The following is a 20,338-nucleotide window of genomic DNA, read 5'->3' as shown; positions in this document are numbered from 1 at the left end:
AAAGTAAGAAAGAATCTGCAGCATCATAAAAATACAGATTCTGTTTCTTATATTCTCATAAAAAAGGAGAAAAGGAAAACATGTGAAAGAGCTTAGAGCTAGGGTATTTGCTTTGAGGATCAGATGAATATTTCATTTTGTCTGTAGCACTAATTACAGATTTGATTATTATATAAATATTGTTTCATATTAGTTCTATGCCCAAATTTCTAAATTTAGAATTAATCTTTTTTTTCATTATGCAGTTTCAATAATAAACATAACGATCACATCTAGGAGTATGCTACCGTATTAAAATGCCTTCATTTTAAGCACTCGGTGGAATCACTGTTACTGCTCTGCTATGGCTTAGCTAGTGTGTCTGTAAAAATGAAGATTTATTTTTATGTGGCTGGAACTAAACCAACTAATTTTTGATGTGTGCTCACCCTTAACTATTAACATTGTGTGCAATGGCAGTTTAAATGTTTTATTTTCAAATAAACAGGCAAATGGACTGTTATTTCTATAAATACTAACAGGATCATGCCCAAGCACTGGGATTTTTCAGCCTGGAGCAAGAGGAAACCACACATTTTCTGTTTATTTTTGTGGGTTTTACTATTTTCAGTAACATCAAGCCCTGGACTAAAGATATTCTGACGTTTCTGGTTACTTGGAAGGAAAATGTCCCAACGTTTCTTAGCAAGTTAGGTCAACTTATGCTAAGTCACTGAGTAATAGAAAAGTATTCTCTGTGACAACAATATATGCAACGTCCCCCTAGATGCCTGTCACTAAGTCTCTTGCAACGGAGCTCAAAAGAAACACATAGGAAGATAGGAAAATGGTTGATGGAGGGCCTGGTCCTACTAACACGTATCCAAATCTACTCATGTGCATAGTGCCATTAAGTGTGACTCTGCAGGGATGTTTTCCTTAACTGAGAACAGATGATGACAGTGGTATCAGATGCTCTTTTCTGTTCTCTCTTCCCCTGACCTCAGTTTTAATACAGTCATGAAGGACAAAATGCCAAGGTTCATGTCCTGCCTTCAGAACAGTAAAATCTGAGCATCAGCTGTACGGTTTAGACCTGTGCACTAGTAAATGCTGGTTTGGTTTTCCTTTGTGGCTGGCTACTTATGTTTTGAAGGGGCAGAAGTGGACAATTGTCTGGGTTTTTTTTGAGCAAGACCTCTGCATCTTTTGCTCAGCTTCACTTAGTAATAACCAGCTGATTATCTGCAGGTAACAAAGCACTGGTTGAGAACTTTAACTCACTTCTTGAATAGACAAATTCAGACATCATTAGATGACTGAAGTTTTACAAGCTCTCAGACTATCCTTTGAAACGGAAGGCTTTTTGCAGCCCAGAGTTGTTCCTCTAAACCTCTGGTCAGTTTGAAACGGTTTGACCTCTGTATCTCATTTCTTTGCAGTAATAAAACTCTCTAATAAATAGAGAGAAAAATGATTGAAATAGGTAAATACAGAAAAATTAGGGAAGGAGAAAGCTAACGAACTCGATTGCAATCACTATGCCAGTATTGCCTTAACTTAAAAAGTATTGATTAAATAACTGAATATTTACATCTTGTACTGGAACCGCTGAAGGCAAATGATGCATTGCAAAGCAAACAGAAGCTGACCTTTGCACGTTTTCCCATCAGGCTGCAGGGTAAATCCAACTGGGCAACTGCATCGTACCCCTGTCGCGGTATCCTTGCAAGTCCGATCACAGCCTCCATTATTGACAGCACATGTTTCTGCAGAATGAAAAAGAGAGAGAGGGAGAGAGAGGGAGAAAGGGAGTGTAATGAAATGTTCTGGGGGAGGGGAGAAGCACCAGCTCTTTGGGGCAATATTACAACATTTTGAAAGCAATCTAAGTTTAAGCAAGCCAACTGAAGCAAGCTCTCAAGGTCATCAGGGCCCATGTACTGGTTTTGACTGGTAAATCATTTCCACAACTCATGATTTCTTTCTCCTCTCAAACTGGTGGTTTTATTTATTATATTTAGTTAGTGCTTTTGAATTGTCTTAGACAATAGGATGGGTTATTAAATGTGAAACAAGTTTGAAAAGAAAAAAAAAGTGATTGCCTTTAAAAGCAGAACCAAACATTCAGTCTGTTTTGTATCACTCAATGTCTAGCCGAGGCTTTTTAAGGTTCGTTTTCTTAAATGATGTTGTAGGCATAATGAACTTTAAAAAGCAGTAGAAAGCAAAGCAGAGTGCTAGACCTGCAACTGAGAATTTAAAATCCTTAGTTAAGAAAGAGTTAATGGAAAATGAACTACATATATCACTTTGACAAGAATCTACATGCCCAATCTGTTCTTACTGAACTACAAGCAAAAGGCATCTGGGTTTTGTCCACTTAAAGCTTTTTGCAAATTGAAAGGAGTTTGGAGTGGGTGGGAGGGCATAATTGAGGTCACTGAACCCATTCCAAGCTGTGTCATTGAAATTTCCCAGTGCTTGTAGTATGTAGAAGGGTGGCTGGGCAAACACAGGCAAAAGAAAGCTGCAACGCTTCTGAGCTTTTACAACAGTGGGCAATGACCATTAGGTACCACCACATTTAAAAATATCTTCAACTTCATTACAGAAAAAGCAAAAACCCCTCCCTCATGGCCATTATTTTCTGTTACTGGTGTGTGCACATGCGCACACCGTACACATACATAAGCACACATATCCACACACACATCCATAAAATAGATAAAAGGCAAGTGAAATGATTAACTTTGCTTTGATCCAGAGAACAGAGTGGATGTAAGGATACCAATTTAGCACATCAGTTTGAACTGTGCATTTATCTGAAAAGTATTTACTTCAGAGAACAAATCCTTTTAATAGTATCTTTTTCAGTTGCTCTGGCTTTGATTAAATTAAAACACCCCCCTGCCCCCCTAAGACTGCCATTATTCTACTCAGCTCACCTCATTCTGGCTTTCCCTAAAGAGGCTTTGTCATTACCTACTCAGATTTACAGACTTCTATTGCTGAATATTCACATTCTGTGTCACAATTGTACCCTGTGGATAGGGTCTGACAATAAGCTATAGGATATGCTAATCAGGAATTGCCTTAGAACAGTACAATGATCAAAAATTATTTACACGGAACAGAAAAGGCTTTATCTTTCGATTGACTGGTACTAAAAGATTTTTATTTTAAAGTAGCATCTGCTGATGCCCTCAAGGTGAACTTAGACTGGCCCTTTGGAGGGGCTTCCCTGTTTCAAGATACGAGAAAAAAAAAAGTGTAACTGTTCTTTTTTTCTCTTTTGCACTGGCACAATCCTCTACAGACCTCTACATCAGTTGTGGAATAAGCTGCTGGCACTTATGAACGAACTATATGCAAGGGCACACACGCATTATCAGCATGGGACAGGACTCTGCTGCCCATGTACATTCACGCATGCTCTGCTAGATAGATTTTAATGTTTTTATGCCGTGTGTGCTATGTAATAACATCATGTAGAAAAAGCAACCAGTATACAAATGGATTTGCATATAACTGCCAGCAAGCACAGCTAACAAATGGATTGACGTGTTCTGGAACAGCTTTCTGAAAACGGAGCTGAGACCGCAACTCCTTATTTTCAGGCGGAGTTCTTGTTCACCTTAGCTATGACTTGCAGGAGCTGAACCTAACTGTTTAAGTAATAGAGTTCTGATTTTCATGGACTCCCCTGGGAAGGACTATCTTGTAGATGTAGAGACTGGCATTGCTGCTTGAAGAATTATTCTGTAAATGACAATGCTGGCATTTCCATCTGTATGTGAATGTGTCTGTGTGTCCTCATAGGCCAACATATCGGATAATTCTACGTTTCAGAGAAGGGAAAAAGTTTCAGGCCATTTAAAACTTTTTTACTTGGGTACAGTTTAATGGTAGGATGATTTGCCAGGAGTAAAGAGTTACGGCTAAAAACCAGGAAAAAGTGCTGAAGATGTACGTTTGGCATGGCACTGCAAAGGGCAGTAAATCTTACGTTAGCAGATTAACTTTGGCATATGAAGAGTCTTTTATTGCCGTTCATCAACACAAGACGAACATAAGCAGTAATATTTCTATTTTCTGGATGAAATCCAGTGAAAATGAATAGACACAACAATTTTTTTTTCCCATGGCATGGATGACTGGATCTATAGGGTAAGGGTCATTCAGTGAACAAGAGTTATTTCTATGTATAAATAGAGGGAATCAAGCCAGCTTTTCTTATTTTCACAGAGATTTAGTAAAACAAACCAAAAAGGATAAATACTCTTCAACTTTCCTGGTGACTCTGACTTAACACATGATGAACACTAACAGAATGAAGATCCAAGTGAGCAAGAGGACATCTGACAGTACCTCTAACATTTTGCATAATCGGAGAGATGTATTGATGAAATTCCTTAAACTCAAGGTCGTGAGAAAACAATAGTAAAAGAAAGTGAACGTGAATAGCAGAATGTGGGAAAGACATATTACGAGCTACATCAAATAGAATAGCTGAGATCTACACACAACATAAACCGAAGTGTGTCACCACCTGTGGTTCTGTTAGAAATAACTTCAACTCATTCTTCACCTCACCACTATCAAACTTTAGTATATATTTGAAATGCAAATACAAGTTGTAGGTCTCAAATAAAGAGCAGAATTAAATAACTTATTTCCAACTTATCACACTGGAGAAGTCATAATTATATGGAAGAGAAAGAATGGATGTTCAAAATTTGGATCAGATCTTCATGCTGATATAGATCTTGCAGATTATTTTCCACTGTATTTTTTCTCTGTGAAAGGCAACCTCAGCATATTTATTACTCTTTCTTTTTTTGTTTCAGACTTTTCGGCATGTTTCTGATGTTTTTTGTTCTGATGAGGGAGCCGAAAAAGAACTGGAAGACAAAAATAAAGCAGTGACATGTCACCGACATTTAGATTCCTTCTGAATTATGATAAAGCTCATAATTCAAAAGTTCAAATTATGACTTTATTGAAAATTAATGACATAATTCAAATTATGACTTAATTATGACTATAAAGATTTTATTGTGAATTTAAAGTGATGTTTGCAGCCCCACTTACATCCTTATTGAATTCCCACCAGAAAACTCAGATGGCAACAGGGATCTAAAGAAAAGGACATCCATTTAAATAAGGCAGTCTGGGACAGCCTACATCGTGTTTTTCCACTGTAAGCTCCTAATTGTGGAACTCTCTCTCATGTATCTGCTCCTTGGATCTACAGACAAGAAGTAACCAAAATCATTACCGACATGCGATACCTACGGTTTACTCAATTAGGATATTTATTTTAACAACAGTCCATTGCACTATGGGACAAGCACTGCTTCTGGATATTACAATGGCCTATTCAAAAGCACAAGTTTGAGCTGTCGGTCCTTCGGCACTGGATCAGGAATGCTGACTAAGTTACCAGGTGAAGTTACATGGGTATTCAGTCCCTTAATATGTCACTTCAGTGTCTGCAAGGGTCAGCAGTGAAAGATCAGTTCTCCAGGTTCTAGTTCTGAAGTTTTTGAACTAAAGCAGAATCTATGCCAAGCGGCAATACAGCCTGGTCATTTTCTTAAAAAGAAGACTGACACCAGACAGGATTTATTTGGCTTTGAATACTATCAAATGCCTGAAACTCTGAACACGTGTCATGGTTTGGGAATGTTTCTGAAAATCTGAATTTCAGCTTCTTTTATAAGCCAGGTAAATGTAACCATTCAAACTCTAAGATTCTATTCACATGTCTTTTTTGGAAGTGGCCAATTATTTCATAAAGCCATTGAAAAACTGCCTCAAAGACAGGTGTCTCCAAAATCTGCCTTCAATTTTTGTGACTTCATTTTATGTCTGTGATCAAAAGAATATCATGTGATTTTTAAGAGCATTGCTCAAAATCAGGCAAATCTTGGAATCTTTATTATTCTCTTTGACAGCCTGGGTCAATTTGAACTAAGATCCAAAACAATGTTTTAGGAACTGAGATGTGGTGCAAAGCAGAACAAACTTATGCAGGCCTACGGGACTAGAGGGGATATATCTGAAGATCATAAAGTTAATATATGTCTTAGTGAGGCCAGTCTCTATAATTTTTGATAAGTCATGAGGACAGGGTAGGGTTCCTGATGACTGGACAAGGTAAACATCAAGAAAGGCAATCCCTCCTGATCTGGGGAATTACTGGCCAATCAGCCTCACATCAGATTGCCGTAAGTTTATGGAGTAAATCATCCTGGAAGCCATTTTCAAGCACATGAAAAACGAGAAGATGATTTGGAACAGCCAGCATTGATTTACTGAGGGCAAATCATGCCTGATTAACCCAATTGCTTTCTACAGTGACATGACTTACAGTGGATAAGGGGAGAGCTGTGGATGTTTTTCACCCTAAGTTTAGCAAGTGTTTTGACGTGGTCTTCCATAGTATCCTTATGGCCACAGTGGTGAGAGACAGAGTGGATAAATGGACAATGCAGGGATTGGAAAATTGGTTGCATAGCTGGACCCAAAGGATTGAATCAGTGGGACAAATTCCAACTGGCAGTCTGTCACTAGAGCTATCCCTCAGTTTCAGCTAGTGAGATTAGGGCCAATATTGCTTAATGCCTCTACAACAACCTGGACTATGGGATGGATGGCACCTTCTGCAAATTTATCAATGACAGCAAATTGAGGGAGTGCTCAATACACTGCAGAGTTGGGCTGCTATTCAGAGGGGCCCTAACAGGTTGGAAAAAATGGCCTGAGGGGAACATGATGAGCTTCAATGAAAGCAAACCCAAGTCCTGTGTATGGGATGGATAATTCCATACAACAGAACAGGCTTACAATAGACTGGCTAGAAAGCAGTTTTGGAGAAACACCTGGGGTCTCTGGTGGACAAGTTGAATGGAATTCAGCAGTGTTTCCTAAAGGCAAAGAAGGACAACAACATCCTGGCTTGTATAAGCAAGAGTACAGGCAGAAGATCAAGAGAAGTGATCCTGCCCCTCTATTTGATGTTTGGAGTAACAACATCTAGAGTGCTATGTCCAGTTCTTGCACTCCAGTGCAAGAAAGACATGGACATACTAGAGCAAATTTAGTGAAGGTTTACAAAAACCATGTTTAGGGGGCTGGAGCACATGACGAGGCTGAGAAGCTGAGAGCTGTTCAGCCTAAACACGATAGTGCTCAGAGGAGATCTTACTTCTGTCTACAGCTAACTAATGGGACAGTATAAAGAAAATGGAACAAGACTCTTCTTGGAGGTGCACAGTAGAAGGACAAGAGGCAACAAACAGAAATTAGAATATAGGAAATTCTAGCTTGATAAAAGGTAAAAATTTTTCATCATGAGAGTGGTCAAACACAGGAACAGGTTCCTAGGAAAGCTGTGAAATCTACGTCCTCGGAGATACTCAAAACTCAACTGGACATGGCCCTGAGTAACCTGGTATAGTTGCCCTTTCTTTGAGCAGGAAGTTGGATTAGATGACCTCCAGAGATCCCTTCCAACTTAAATGAGTCTATGATTTAACAGGACTAATTCACATAACCTACAGAGACTAAAGAAGCAGAGTTTCACTTTTACTTTATTTCTGGTAAAGAATACTGGAGGGGAAGAGGGAGAAGGGAAGTACCATGAACACCACAATCAGCATGTCAAATTCAAGGGTACCGTTCATGTCTACTCAGTATCCTATTCAAGCTCAAGATCTCTCTGTAATCAGATGGAGTCATATCGTCAATACATATTGTGGATACATACCTGATAACATCTAGTATTGCCAATGATACTAAACTAGAAAGAGCTGTGGACTCTCTCAAGGGTACAGAGGCCTTACAGAGAGATCTGGAGAAACTAGAGAGCTGGGCAATCATTAACCATATGAAATTTAAAGAGTAAGTGCTGGATTCTGCACCTGGGACGAGGTAATCCTGGTTATGTGCACAAACTGGGGGACTGCAGAAAGAGGTTTTGTGTTGATGGCAAGTTGAATATAAGTCAATAGTGTGCCCTACCAGCCAAAAGGGCCAACCATGTCCTGGGATGCATCAAGCACAGCATAGCTAGCCAGTTGAGGGAGGTGATTGTCCCATTCTACATTGCACTGGTGCGGCCTCACCATGAGTACTGCGTGCAGTTGTGGGCACCTCAATATACGAAAGACATCAGACTACTAGAATGTGTCCAGAGGAGGGTGACCAAGATGGTGAAAGGCCTCGAGCGCCTCTCCTGCTATGAGAAGCAGCTGAGGTCACTTCGCTTGTTCAGCTTGGAGAAGAGAAGGCTGAGGGGTGACGTCATCACAGTTTACAACTTCCTCAAGGTTGTCAGTGGAGTCGGGGGTGCTGATCTCCTCTCTTTGGTGATCAGCAATGGGACATGAGGAAATGGAATGAGCTGCATCAGGGGAAAATCAGATTGGACATTAGGAAAAAGTTCTTCAGTGGAAGGGTGGTTGGTCACTGGAACAGGCTCTCCAGGGAAGTGGTCATGACACCAAGCCTGTCAGAGCTCAAGGAGTGTTTGGACAATGCTCTTGGTCATATGGTTTAGTTTCAGGCAGTTCTGCAAGGAGCAGGGAGTTGGACTCAATGATCCTTATGAGTCCTTTCCAACTTGAGATATTCTGTGATGTTTCCAATAGGAAATGCTCATGTTCGAAAAGTTGGAGCATGGAAGTAGAGACCTAAATTTCTTCCCTAGCTTCCCATAAGCTGCTATGTTACCCTTGTGCTGGAGCTCACAAGAAATTTTGTGATATACTGGTCTCTTCATGTAAAATAGATGCAGTATTTCCTATACTCAGAAGATCTTTTGAAATTCATTAGCACACATGCTCTATAAAGATAAAATACCATTGTTTTTATTGCTACTAATAGTGCCAAAATTAAGAGCAAGACCTGACACTCCCCACTCTTAATTTACTTTTTGCCCTGATAATATTTATTTCTCTCTAAATGTAACATTTTACAGGGATAGGAGAATTTTATCTTTTCTATCCACTCTTAAATTCCTTTAGATTAGCAAAATATGCAACAGGATTAAAATGAAAAGGTATTATATAACAGAAAAGTTGGTGTCTCTGTTTTGTCTTAACCAAGGTCAGTCATTTTGGATTGGCTGCAATTATGTTCTACTTAAAAAAACTAATCCCATAAACTCTGGAATGTGTGCATATACCTGCACCTATATGCAAAACTCTGCTTTCCCAGTCTCAGTCAACCTGCTAAAACATTTGTTATACTGTCCAGTGGGACAAAAATTTGCTTAAGATAACATATTCAAATTATTCTCTCAAAAGACAAAAAGATTAAAAAAAACTAAAGATGCTGTACATGGGTATGAGGAATGAAATGGACAAGTTACAAAGTGATCAATCATATTTTTTAAGAAGACCTAAATCAAATAAGCTTCTTTGGATGGTAGGCAAGAAGGTAATTTCAGAAAGAGGCAAGCACGCTCTTTGCACTGTAAAGGCATAATCCTGCCCATCACACAAGAAGCTGAGCCAGGTGGCAGTCACAAAGAGCCCTCAGGAAAAGATGCTGAATATAACTTGGGCTTGTACAAAGCACAAGTGCCATTCTGCAGGCACTGTGCCATTGTGCAGGCCACCGAGATACCCGTCAATGTAATGTGTTTCTACTGTGTTAACCTGTGCTGCTGCATCCTGAACAAGATGCAAGACAGAGGAGTGCTGTGGAACTCTGCATGAAGGAGGGTGATCTCAATTTCATGTTATGCTCAGAATGTATAAAAAAGTATAGAAATATTGCACTAGCGATCAGTGTCACTTCCCTTTGTCTCATCAATACACAGCTCTATCACAAAGAACCTTTCAGTCACAAGGCATGAAAGCAAACCCAAGCCACCTAGCATCAAGATGTTTCCTTTGGTGATATGGAGAAGTGATTCTCCGTTCTTTGCTGTTACCCAGCATGGCAGTCTGCAGTAGACAGGATCCAGAAGCCCTATTTGTTTTCCAACTCTTGATCACGACTGGAAAAAGTAGAGAACGACTGCAAATGAAAGAGCTGGTTTTAATCATGTGTGTATAAACGTGCAAAGAAGCCTTAACAGAAGACCAAAAGTAGCCAGCTGTAGTGAAAACAAAAGAAATCATATATAGCCTCTAGTGAAAATGGAGCGGGAAGCCATTTAAATCATCACCTACAATTAAGGAAGTCTTGCAGCAGCTGCTGTCTTGATCATCTCTCTCTTAGGAATAGTATGAGAGGGACAGTTAACAGCACTTTCTTCCACAGAAATTGCTCTTGCAAGAAATGAAATGAAAAAATTCTTTATAGCTGATGATTGCCATCTCCTCTGAATCAGAGAGGAAGGTTAGACTGACCACCTGCCTTAAGGCCTTGTGCAGAGGAAGAGGATTTTTTGCAGCAATAGGCAGGCAATAAAATATTAGGCTTGGTTGCATCTGTAGGCTTGTGACATCAAACTTCAAAGGCAATAAAATCCATACACTGCAAAATGTGCAGCATGTGCCCTCTTCTCTCACTAATTAACACAAACTAGTAATTAGCCACTGGTTTGAAGGTAATTGCTGTTGGAAACATGGAGAGACAGATTTGTGCTTATTCTCAAATAAAAAAGGCCATTGAGGTGTTTAATGCTGTCTGAAGACACAAATCTGGGCAATGTCTGACCTTAAGACAAAAGGGAGAAGAAGAGATAGCAGTCCCTCAAAATAAAGAATGTTTTCTAAGTTTGCCAAAATTCAGTAAACCATTTAGGCTGACATGGTAAGAGGTAAGTACAGCTGAAAGGAAGACACAAAAGGGAAAAAATGCTTGTTTTCCCTCCCTAGTTCCTATGATTGATCAAATGATAACGTTGACCATAGGGCAAGTTAAAGCAAACTAGCAATTCAACTGCCTTTTATTTGGAATTAATTCGCAGTAGCCTAAAGCTCACTGGGCTCAGCAGAAAGAGGGTGGTTGGGCTTTGCTCCCAAAATCTTTACCACATTAGAGAAGGTTATTTTGACCCAACTTTTATGCCAGCCAAAAAGCAATTCATGATGGACCAGTCTGGAGCTGTGAATTTAGAGTAGCTATCAGGTTCTATCAAGTAGGTAAAGTTATGAGAAATAATACTCACAGTGTAATCATATCTACTTATACACTTGGTCTGAATTTTGCACAAGATCTGAACACAGTATCTTATGCTCAGAATAACTGTCTTGAATTCAGGGCTCAAGACACATGAACAAGTCAATCTTGATATAACTGAAAGCTAAAGGTTGCAAGCAGAATGGCAGATTTAGAGCACTCACTGTTTCAGCCAGACCAGCTATGAGGTTTATGGATTACCTTAGATCATGTTTTCCTAATGAGTGCTTGTGAAGTAAGACTGCCTGGCAACTAGAGTGGCAAAAAGGGTTAAACTACTAGCAATTCTTAGCAGGTGTGCCATAACTAGAGCTGTTGTAAACTGCTCCTGTGTCTGAATCAAAAGATAACCTGTTTACCTATCCTAAACACATAAAAATTAGTTGATTTGTCTGTATTTAATTCACAGTGAAACACAAACTGACTCTCCAGGCTATGTGAACAAGACAGGAAAATTTATATATTCGAACAAGTGAGGAAAGATTAAGGATATCTGTGAAAGAAAGCCAAATATCTCGCATTCTGTAAATATGGATACTGAAAAGCTGAAAAATGCCTTGTTAATGTTCATCACCTTGATAGCTCTCATAAGAGTTGCCATTCTCTCCTCATTAGCTTTATGTCCTGTGCTGATTCCCAACAGATTTTACAGTACATCTCAGCAGAAATGAAACTGCAGAATCAGTCCTAGGTAGAATGCACCACATATTCGTGAGTCCTATCTTAAGTTCAAACTGGATTTATTTTTCAAAGTAAGATCTCAAAGGAATCAGGTGATTCTTTTAAGAAGGAAAAAAGTACATACTCATGATTGGTTTTATTTTGAGAAGGCCTAATCATAAACTGTTATTTATCATCATCTGTAATTATTCTTTGCATCACTGCAGCATTTTGGAGCCCTTATAAGGACCAACACCAGGACTCTGCTGTGCCAGCTACTATTAAGTTACAGTTATGAACCAGTGATGATGCTAAGGTATTAGAGCAGTTCTATGGGAGGGCCATAGTCAGCCCTCAGCTGAGTGGTACTGGCTCCCCCACCTTAAAGAACGTTGAACTCATTCATTTTAATAAAAAAAAGTATCTGGAATCAAATTAGCCCACAACTTGTATCTCATCTCTCACACGTGAAAATGCTCTTTGCTCAGTCTGGCTCAAAGGTAGCCTAGGCTGACATCTCATCTGTTTCCTACAGGTTGGTATCACAGCACAATCTCCACCAAACACAGCTCTTTCTGAATTCCAGGTATACTGGGTTTTTGCATAGTACACTCTTCCTCCTAACATTTATGTTATATAGGAGAATCTTAAAAAAATAATTTTACAGCTAGTGTCATCGCTGCTGTATGCAGCTGAACTGCATGACCATGCCTAAGCAGAAAGACTATCTTATTGGATAAAAAACCCACTCAAAATCCCACTTAAATTCTGATCAAAAATACACAAATTCTAAAAGCCTGAAACTTGGAAGGGATTAAAACTTAACTCAGGAAAGGCAATTTAAAGAAAAAAAAAATATTCTCTTAATTATACAGATGAGCTTGTCTTTAAGTAAGAGGGAATACGCAGTACGAGTAAGAAAGCAACGAGGCAGAGAACACACGGTAAGACTGCTGCTGCCATCCATAAAAAGAATTTTACTGCAAGCAGCAGTGCATGCGGTACACGGCATGAGATCAGGGCACAAGGAGGGACCCAAAGTACAACAAGCACAAGGAGAAACTAAACACACAAGTAAAATATTTGAATTTTCAGTTAAGTGAGAACTATGTTATTCTCATGCAAATTATGCTCTGTGATGCTGAAAGGATGGAGAAAGAGCATTCAGAAGAGTATAATGAAAGAAACAAATAGCTGTGAACAGACGAAGGAGAAACTGAAAGAGCTTCATATTCAGGGAATGAAAAAGGTGAGACAGAAAGGGTAACTTGCAGGATGTGGAATTCTTCACTCCGTTATGCTTGTCTCCTCATTTCCTTGCAATTTCATGATTGGTAGAATTTTATTTGCATGAAAATAGGATGAGAATTCTGCACTGCCACATAACGGAATGTGTGAAGAAATGTCTAGGTGAATCTTGCACTGAATCATGAATCCTGCAGCTCTCATTTCAGAAAAAAGTTTGATTCCTCTTCAGGGAACACTACATGTTTAGGGAACATCACTTGATAGATTGAATCAGGTGTTTTATAAGGACTGGAAGAGTCCAGTGCATTTTCTTAAAAATAGTACTATTAGTTGTGATAGTGGCACTTTTTCTAAATAGAGAAGCTGCATTTAAGAAAAACTGGAATACTCTGAACATTGCTAAGGAGCATTATCTCCTGACCTTGGACAAATCCTTTCATCTAAAATTGAAGAGCAAAACAATGGAAGGTATGGGTAGGAATTATGGATAAGGTCAGAGCCTTTATTATCAGCAAAGAAATGAAGAAAAGGGATTTTTACAGGAAATAGCACACCATTCACAAACTCAGTGAATAAAAGTGACGATAACTCAAGATGAAAGGATCTGCCCTTGGGAGAGAGTGAATGCATGAATGGCCTCAGGGATTCCTTCCCCCTGTTTTCTATGATTTCATATAGCAAAGTAGAACTGACAGAAAGAGTTAAAGTGAGGTCTTGGTTTCACAGTTAGTAACCGAGTTAGAGATCCTGCTAGCAATATGCCTGTTAATAATATGGTTTAAATGCTTTATTGATTAAAGCACAAAAAGACTGTGATGCATACAGAGCAGCACACTTGGCTTTCTGACAGTGAGCATTTCTAAGTCAGATAAAAGCCATTCAGAGAAATAAAGACATATTTCAAGTAATTCGAAAGAGTCCTGGGAGGCAGTACAACAAAGCTACAAACTGAAGTAGATACTGAAAAGGTGCTCTTGGCTTAAAGTGACCCTTGGTAGGCTGTAACTATGATAGGAGTTAATTGCTTTGGAAGAACACTTGAAAACACACTAGCGTGTCCATCTCCCTGCTCGCCAAGACAGAAAACCAGTAATAGGATCACCTGCAAACTCTAATTCCATTTTGAAAGAGAACTAAAAAGGAAGACATCAGAGTCCATTTATAATTCACATTGGAATAAACCAACCTGAGACTTCTGGAAATTTTGTAATTTAAAATCAGAGCTCATAACGTTCCTTATTCCAATGGCTTGGAATAAAGCTATTGGAATAAAGCTAGGGCATCACATGCCATGTTAGAAACCCAGGTCCCATTTTCTATTCTCTTATGTTTATTGAAACTGAAGAATTTCAAACCCTCATCAGGCTGAGGTTATCATTATTAGCCCCAAGGGTAGAACACCTTCATGAGTCAATAATGAGTTAGTCTGACTTTACAGTCCAACATTTCCCTTGAACACGGGTGGCAAATCACCATGAAAGGGTCTTCAGTATAATTTCCTCACATTTCAAATTTATATTCTAACCAGATTATTGTATATGTCCTGTCTCCCTATTGCTGAAGATCATTCCAGGCAAAAGCACTGTGAAAACCAGTCTTCCCACAAAACTTACTTTCAAGAAAAAAGAAAGGCTTTTGCCAGACAACTCTCATCAGATTGAGGGAATTTTTTAGGTAAAGAATGCATGGTGTCAGTAAATTCTAGAGTTCTACAGCTCCTTCCTGAGCTGCAAAGGAGCTAAATATGGCTACACTAGAGAGTCCCGAAATCCAGAAAATGGTGGATTTCCTTATGAACTACACAATCTTTGTAAGTTTTATACAGTAACTCAAGAGTTAACTTCTCAAGACTTTGGAGAAGTTATTCACAGTAAACCACCAAAGGAGAGATCTTTGGATGACTGAAAGAATGACCATGGAAGGCTTCCAAATTGAAATGATGCCATTTTACACATGGCAGGAGAAAAGCACTTTAATTATGAGACTTTGGTAATTCTTGTTAACTTTGTGGATTCTGTTTTCCTGCAATCAAGAAAGAGCTGTATGTCTCTGCTGAAAGATAACAGTGATTCAAAGAGATTAAGTCCTGAAATTCCTAACAAACAAAACACCAGACTGGAGGCAACAGCTTGGGTCAGATAGGCACAATGTCCACAAGAGCAATTACTCTATAATTCCAAAAAACATAAGCCACAATGTCCCCCTGTTCTACCAAGCTTATGGTCTTCAGTAGAAAAGACTATAACCCTCGAACTTGCAATGTGTCATAGGGAGAGGCAGAAGTAAAAAGAAGACTGCATATTAGAGAAATTAGGAATTTTTTATCTTTTATTCACATGCATGTTCATACAGGACATAGATTCTTGCAAGTTAATCCCAAGAATTTCCAGATGGACTAGGAGAAAGACGGGGAGAAGGGTGGCTGACCATATGAATGTGCATATGAACAATGCATCTCAAGTAAGTGACCTTGCTTTCTCCTCCCCTGATTATCAATATGAAGTTCCCACACTGGGTGTACGCCTTTCGTAGTCCCAATTTTATGCAAGCTACCTGGAGGAGGATCTTGTTTCATCACAAACAGGGAATGTAGAGGACTGCTCTGCTAAAAGCTGCGTAATGCCTGAAACCTTTGTGTAGGGCAACTGCAGAAGCAGGGATGTTGCTTCAGATGGTCTTTCTGCCTTGAACTCCTGGGGAGTACATTCAACTTACATCTGATGGTTCTACTTCTACTCATTAACAATCAGGCCTGATGCAATCTGCTACCTGCAGCGATAATCTGGAGTGAAAATAACTATAACTAGGTACCTTCCTGCCATAGAGGCAATTAAGAGAGGGCTGCTCCTAAACAATCTGCTCCCAGACAAAGAAAAGTCAAAGCATGCTTGATATCCAGGGTGAAAAGGGTAGTCTAATCCTCAGATAATTGTGTTTTAGGAAAAAATACCATATGGCTGATTATTAAGCTTAGATGACTCAAGATATATAAAGTTGGGTACCACTTTAGGTTCAAATGGGTAAACTTAACACAAGAAGGGTCAACTATAAAGCTATAAATCTCTCTGACTGATATACTTGATGTAACATGTGATAAAACCTTTGCCTTTGCTGCAGATGCAGTAAGTCATGATCCTAAGCTCAAATTGTGTTGTGGGTTTTTTTTTAATATGCTGTGAGCAGCTCACTAAAATCCTTTGTAGGTACTGGGCTAGAAGTCTCCTGAAATAAAAATAGCTTTGGCAAGGACAGGATAAACACAGTAGTCTTGGCTGATATTTCTAGGTACCTTCAGGAGGCACAAGACTGGATGAAACAGCTGACTGGTACACAAAGAAAGGAGTACTGGCATGTCATGAAAGTGGCCAAAGCAGGACCTGCACTTGTGACCTATTCTGAACGCTCTGGCTATCTGCTGCAATGTTTGAGGTCCTCAGAGTTGAACTGATAGCAGAAGCACACTTTTGAAAGCAAGCCCACGTTAAGGCAGAAAAAGAGATGATTCTGTCCCGTATAACATGCAGCGATGTTCTCTGCCATAAGCTAATCCATGCGAGAAATGCCCAGATTGCAATTTCCAGAGCTCACACCTCTAGTGATTGCTGTGGAGAGGAAATGGTCTTAGTGGACTGCACACTCGGCTCTCCAGGTAGGTAGCTGGGTAGTCGTTACCAGTGTCCGAAAGGCTACGAAAAATGGAAGAGAAGCCATCTGCAGAAGATGCAGAAGAATCAAATGATTCTTGCCACGGCAAGGGCGTCATGGTTTGATGTGGGGGGGTTCTGGTGGCAGGAGAGGGGATTTGCTCCCTGTGACTTCCCTGGTTTTGGAACCGGGTCAGACCCGGTTTCGGCCACCAGATCGGACTCCCATCCCCCTCAGGGTTGAGCCAATTGGAGCCTCTGTGAATTGCCCTATTTAAGTTGGGACAAAGGAACTGGAAGGGATGCTTTGTGCAGGAGCGAGGAGAGAAGAGAGGAGGGTGCTGACCCTGCTTCCTGGCTCCCGGCTGGGGGCTGCCCGCCCTGGGCCAGTGCCACCCGCTGAGGATGGCGGCGGCGGAGCCGGCTGTGGAACTCGGGGAGCGCCCTGCTCCCGGGGTGCCCACTGGGCCGAATTCACCCGGAGAGGACTGAGATCTGAAAGAAACGGCTACACAGACACCAGGTCAGTGAAGACGGAACGGGACGAGGTGTGCCAGAGCTGAGTTCCCTCCGCAGCCGGTGGTGAGATGGCAAGTGGATCCCCTGCAGCCAGGGTGGACTCAGTGGAGTAGAGACCCACTCGCAGCCCGTGGAGAAGAGATGCCTGGGCCTCAGGATGGTCATGAAGCATGGGCATGACAAGGTAGAGAGGCACCTAGAGTCTGTGTGACGACCCACGCCAGAGCGAGTGGCTACAACTCCCTAAGAATCCAAGACTGTGGTAAAGCCCGCACTGGAGCAATCCGATGGGGAAGGATTGCATCCTGCGGGTAGGACTCACGCTGGAGAAGTTTGTGGATTTTTCCTCGTGAGTAGGGGATCCACTGGAGCAGGGGAAAAGGGTGTAAGGACTCCACCTCCTTTAAGAAAGAAGCGGCAGTAACTACATGGGATGAACTGACCTGTACTCCCCCATTCCCTGTCCCCCGCGCCACTGGGGGAGGAGGTAGAGCCGGGAAGAAAAGGAAAGCGGGGTGGGGGCAGGGGGGAAGGGAATGTGTTGTTTTCAAGATCTGCCTTCGTTTCTTTTTGTCCTCTCAAGTAACTGGTTCTGTTTGTCCTTGTTCTTTTAAGTAGTTGTTAATAAATTGTTTTGCTTTAAGAAAACCAAGTCTGTTTTGCCCAGGACCATGGTTGGTGGGTGCTCCCTTCGTTCTTGTCTCGACCCTCAGTCCCTTTATTACATTTTTCTCCTCTCCACTTTACTGGAGTGAGAGAGTGGCTGTGTGGAGTTTAGTTGCCGGATCGGCCTAAACCACGACAAAGAGAAAACAGAGAATCTAGACAGACCAGAGCCCTGCCAGTAAGCCAAAGATGGAACGTAATATAGGTTCACATACAACACATCCCAGCTTGGCAAAGCTGGTCCCTGTTGGTGTGATTTTCCAAATAACTTGAAGTGCTTCCTACGCTACAGAAACAATTTAGGCAGAGGTAAACTTTAGCAGTAACAAAGTCCAGGACAGTTCCAATGCACTTTACAGTTTATACAAGCACTTCAGTTGACAGAAAAATAATTTGTAGAGATCTTGGGAGCCAGCTTCAAGAGAAGGGAAGATGATTACATTCTCGTATGTGAAGTGGGCTGCAAATAGCCCTATTGATGACCCAAGAAGTCAGTGTTCAATGGCAAAACCTTAAGCTGTCCTGACATAGAATGAGTTGAACGTGTCTTCTGAAGGAGTGAATTTCAGTGTAGAGTTTGGGTTTCTGAAGACACTTGTAGCAATGGTATTACTGACATTTGCACCATTATCCTGGCCTTAAACATGCAAGGGAAATTACTGCACTTCCGTAACTTCAAGATGGGCTCAATCTCCTGTTGCTCTTTGCTATACTGAAAAGAACTTCGTAAAACTCTCTTCTTGAGACAAAAAGGAACCAACTTTATATCTTCTAGGGCCAGACAAAGAACATTTTGTTGACTTACAACAGTGATCTCTGGAAAGAATGGAAAAGGTGGATTTACAGAGAGGGAGAGAAATGTAGCCTTTGCAGTTGTTCTGAAGTCACTTGAGTTCAAGCCCAAACGAACCTGATCCATTTGACCTTCTGCAAGGACATGCAGTGACAGGACAAGGGGCAATGGCTTTTAACTGAAAGCAGGTAGATTCAGATTAGATCTAAGGAAGAAATTCTTCACTCTGAGGGTGGTGAAGCACTGGAACAGGTTACCCAGAGAAGTTGTGGATGTCCCATCCCTGGAAGTGTTCAAGGCCAGGTTGGATGAGGCTTTGAGCAAGCCGGTGTAGTGGAAGGTGTCCCTGCCCATGGCAGGGGGGTTGGACTAGATGATGCTTAAGGTGCCTTCCAACCCAAACCATTCTGTGATTCTATGACTACTAAAGAGTACAGGGAGGGAGAGGAAACATAGTGAGAAATGGGTCAGGCCTACCTCTTCAAAAAGTGCTGATCAGAGGATAAGATCTAAGAAACAACATAGGTAGAACATCATGGTTGTGTCACTAAAGCACCTTAAGGATTCATGCAGTCTACTAAGGCCTGTGATGATGACACTGTAGCAAGGAAGTCCATTTTTAAAGACAATATAAAAAATTTATCATAAAATTTCTTGGTTCTAAGAGTTGATGTAATGAGTAGCCAAAGATCAAAGCATTACCTTTGATTAGGAGATGAGGGCTTCTTGACCAAGACCAGACAGTTCTGCAGTTCTGGCTCCTCAAAGAGGAAGTTTTCAGTTGCCTGTCACATCTTTGTAAGCAGTTGACTTATTCGTAATGAGGCAGCCCAATGGCATAACTGATGCTGTAAAATCTATTTTCGTGTCCACAGGATGAAGTTCTATGTAAAAGAAAGCTTCAGGATATCAACAGACAATTGCTCTATAAAAACCCTGTAGCCTTCTAAGCAAAAGACAGCGCCCAAGAAGAGAGTAATGCTAAGCTAGTGAAACATAATAAATTAAAATATATATAATGATAAAGTGCTAGACTACTGGATGACTAATCTTTCAGTTGTAGGCTGTGGCATCAGTGGACTTATGAATTCTATCCAGGGCTGCAATAGCAAAAAGAGATTTGGAAACTGGAAACATGAATAAAAGCAACTTTCATTGCTGAAGATGTGACATTGGACAAAATATTTGGAGGATATGTGTATTAGTAGGATTGAGTGGAAATTTGGTACTTCTAAACTTGTGTGCCCACACTAGAATGGCTTTCATCCAGGTAGGCAGAGCATGATATATTGTGTTTCAAACTGATTCTGGATTTAGACTGAGCAATATGTGAAATGCATTAGCACACACTCCTCTAATCAGGTAGGGCAGTCTCATGTTATGATGCTATGACAGGAAATACAGTCCTGGCAAATAGGTTCTTGAGAAAAAGAAGGTAAAGCGGGGATGTCTCCGTGACTGCTCCTGAAAAATATACTGAAAATATTTTCAGAAAAAATTGTGTTGTACCGTATAAAGCAGAGATTTGAACATAATTTTGAGAGCTGAAGGCAGTGCTGACAACTAACAGCAAGATAAACTATACCAGACGTTTAAGAAGACCTGAAGAGAGTGGTTGTGCGCTACTGATTCATAGTAAGTGCAAGATGTTCTGCAACAAGGTGGATGTAAACGTACCTTACAGATA

General features: G+C 40.5%; 1 protein-coding gene across 1 annotated transcript in view; it reads right to left on the bottom strand.

Moving 5' to 3' along the window:
* The window catches only part of SCUBE1 (signal peptide, CUB domain and EGF like domain containing 1), a 214,330-nt gene that overhangs the window by 72,566 nt on the left and 121,426 nt on the right, over positions 1-20,338 (bottom strand). Inside the window, exon 8 of the mRNA XM_086610525.1 lies at positions 1,632-1,748. Within this exon, the coding sequence (XP_086466651.1) occupies positions 1,632-1,748 (117 nt within the window). The remainder of the gene's footprint in view (positions 1-1,631; positions 1,749-20,338) is intronic.

The sequence above is a fragment of the Tauraco erythrolophus genome, chromosome 4 (genome assembly GCF_009769465.1).
Source record: "Tauraco erythrolophus isolate bTauEry1 chromosome 4, bTauEry1.pri, whole genome shotgun sequence".
In the NCBI taxonomy this organism is placed as follows: domain Eukaryota; kingdom Metazoa; phylum Chordata; class Aves; order Musophagiformes; family Musophagidae; genus Tauraco; species Tauraco erythrolophus.
This window is presented reverse-complemented; position numbering and strand designations above follow the sequence as displayed.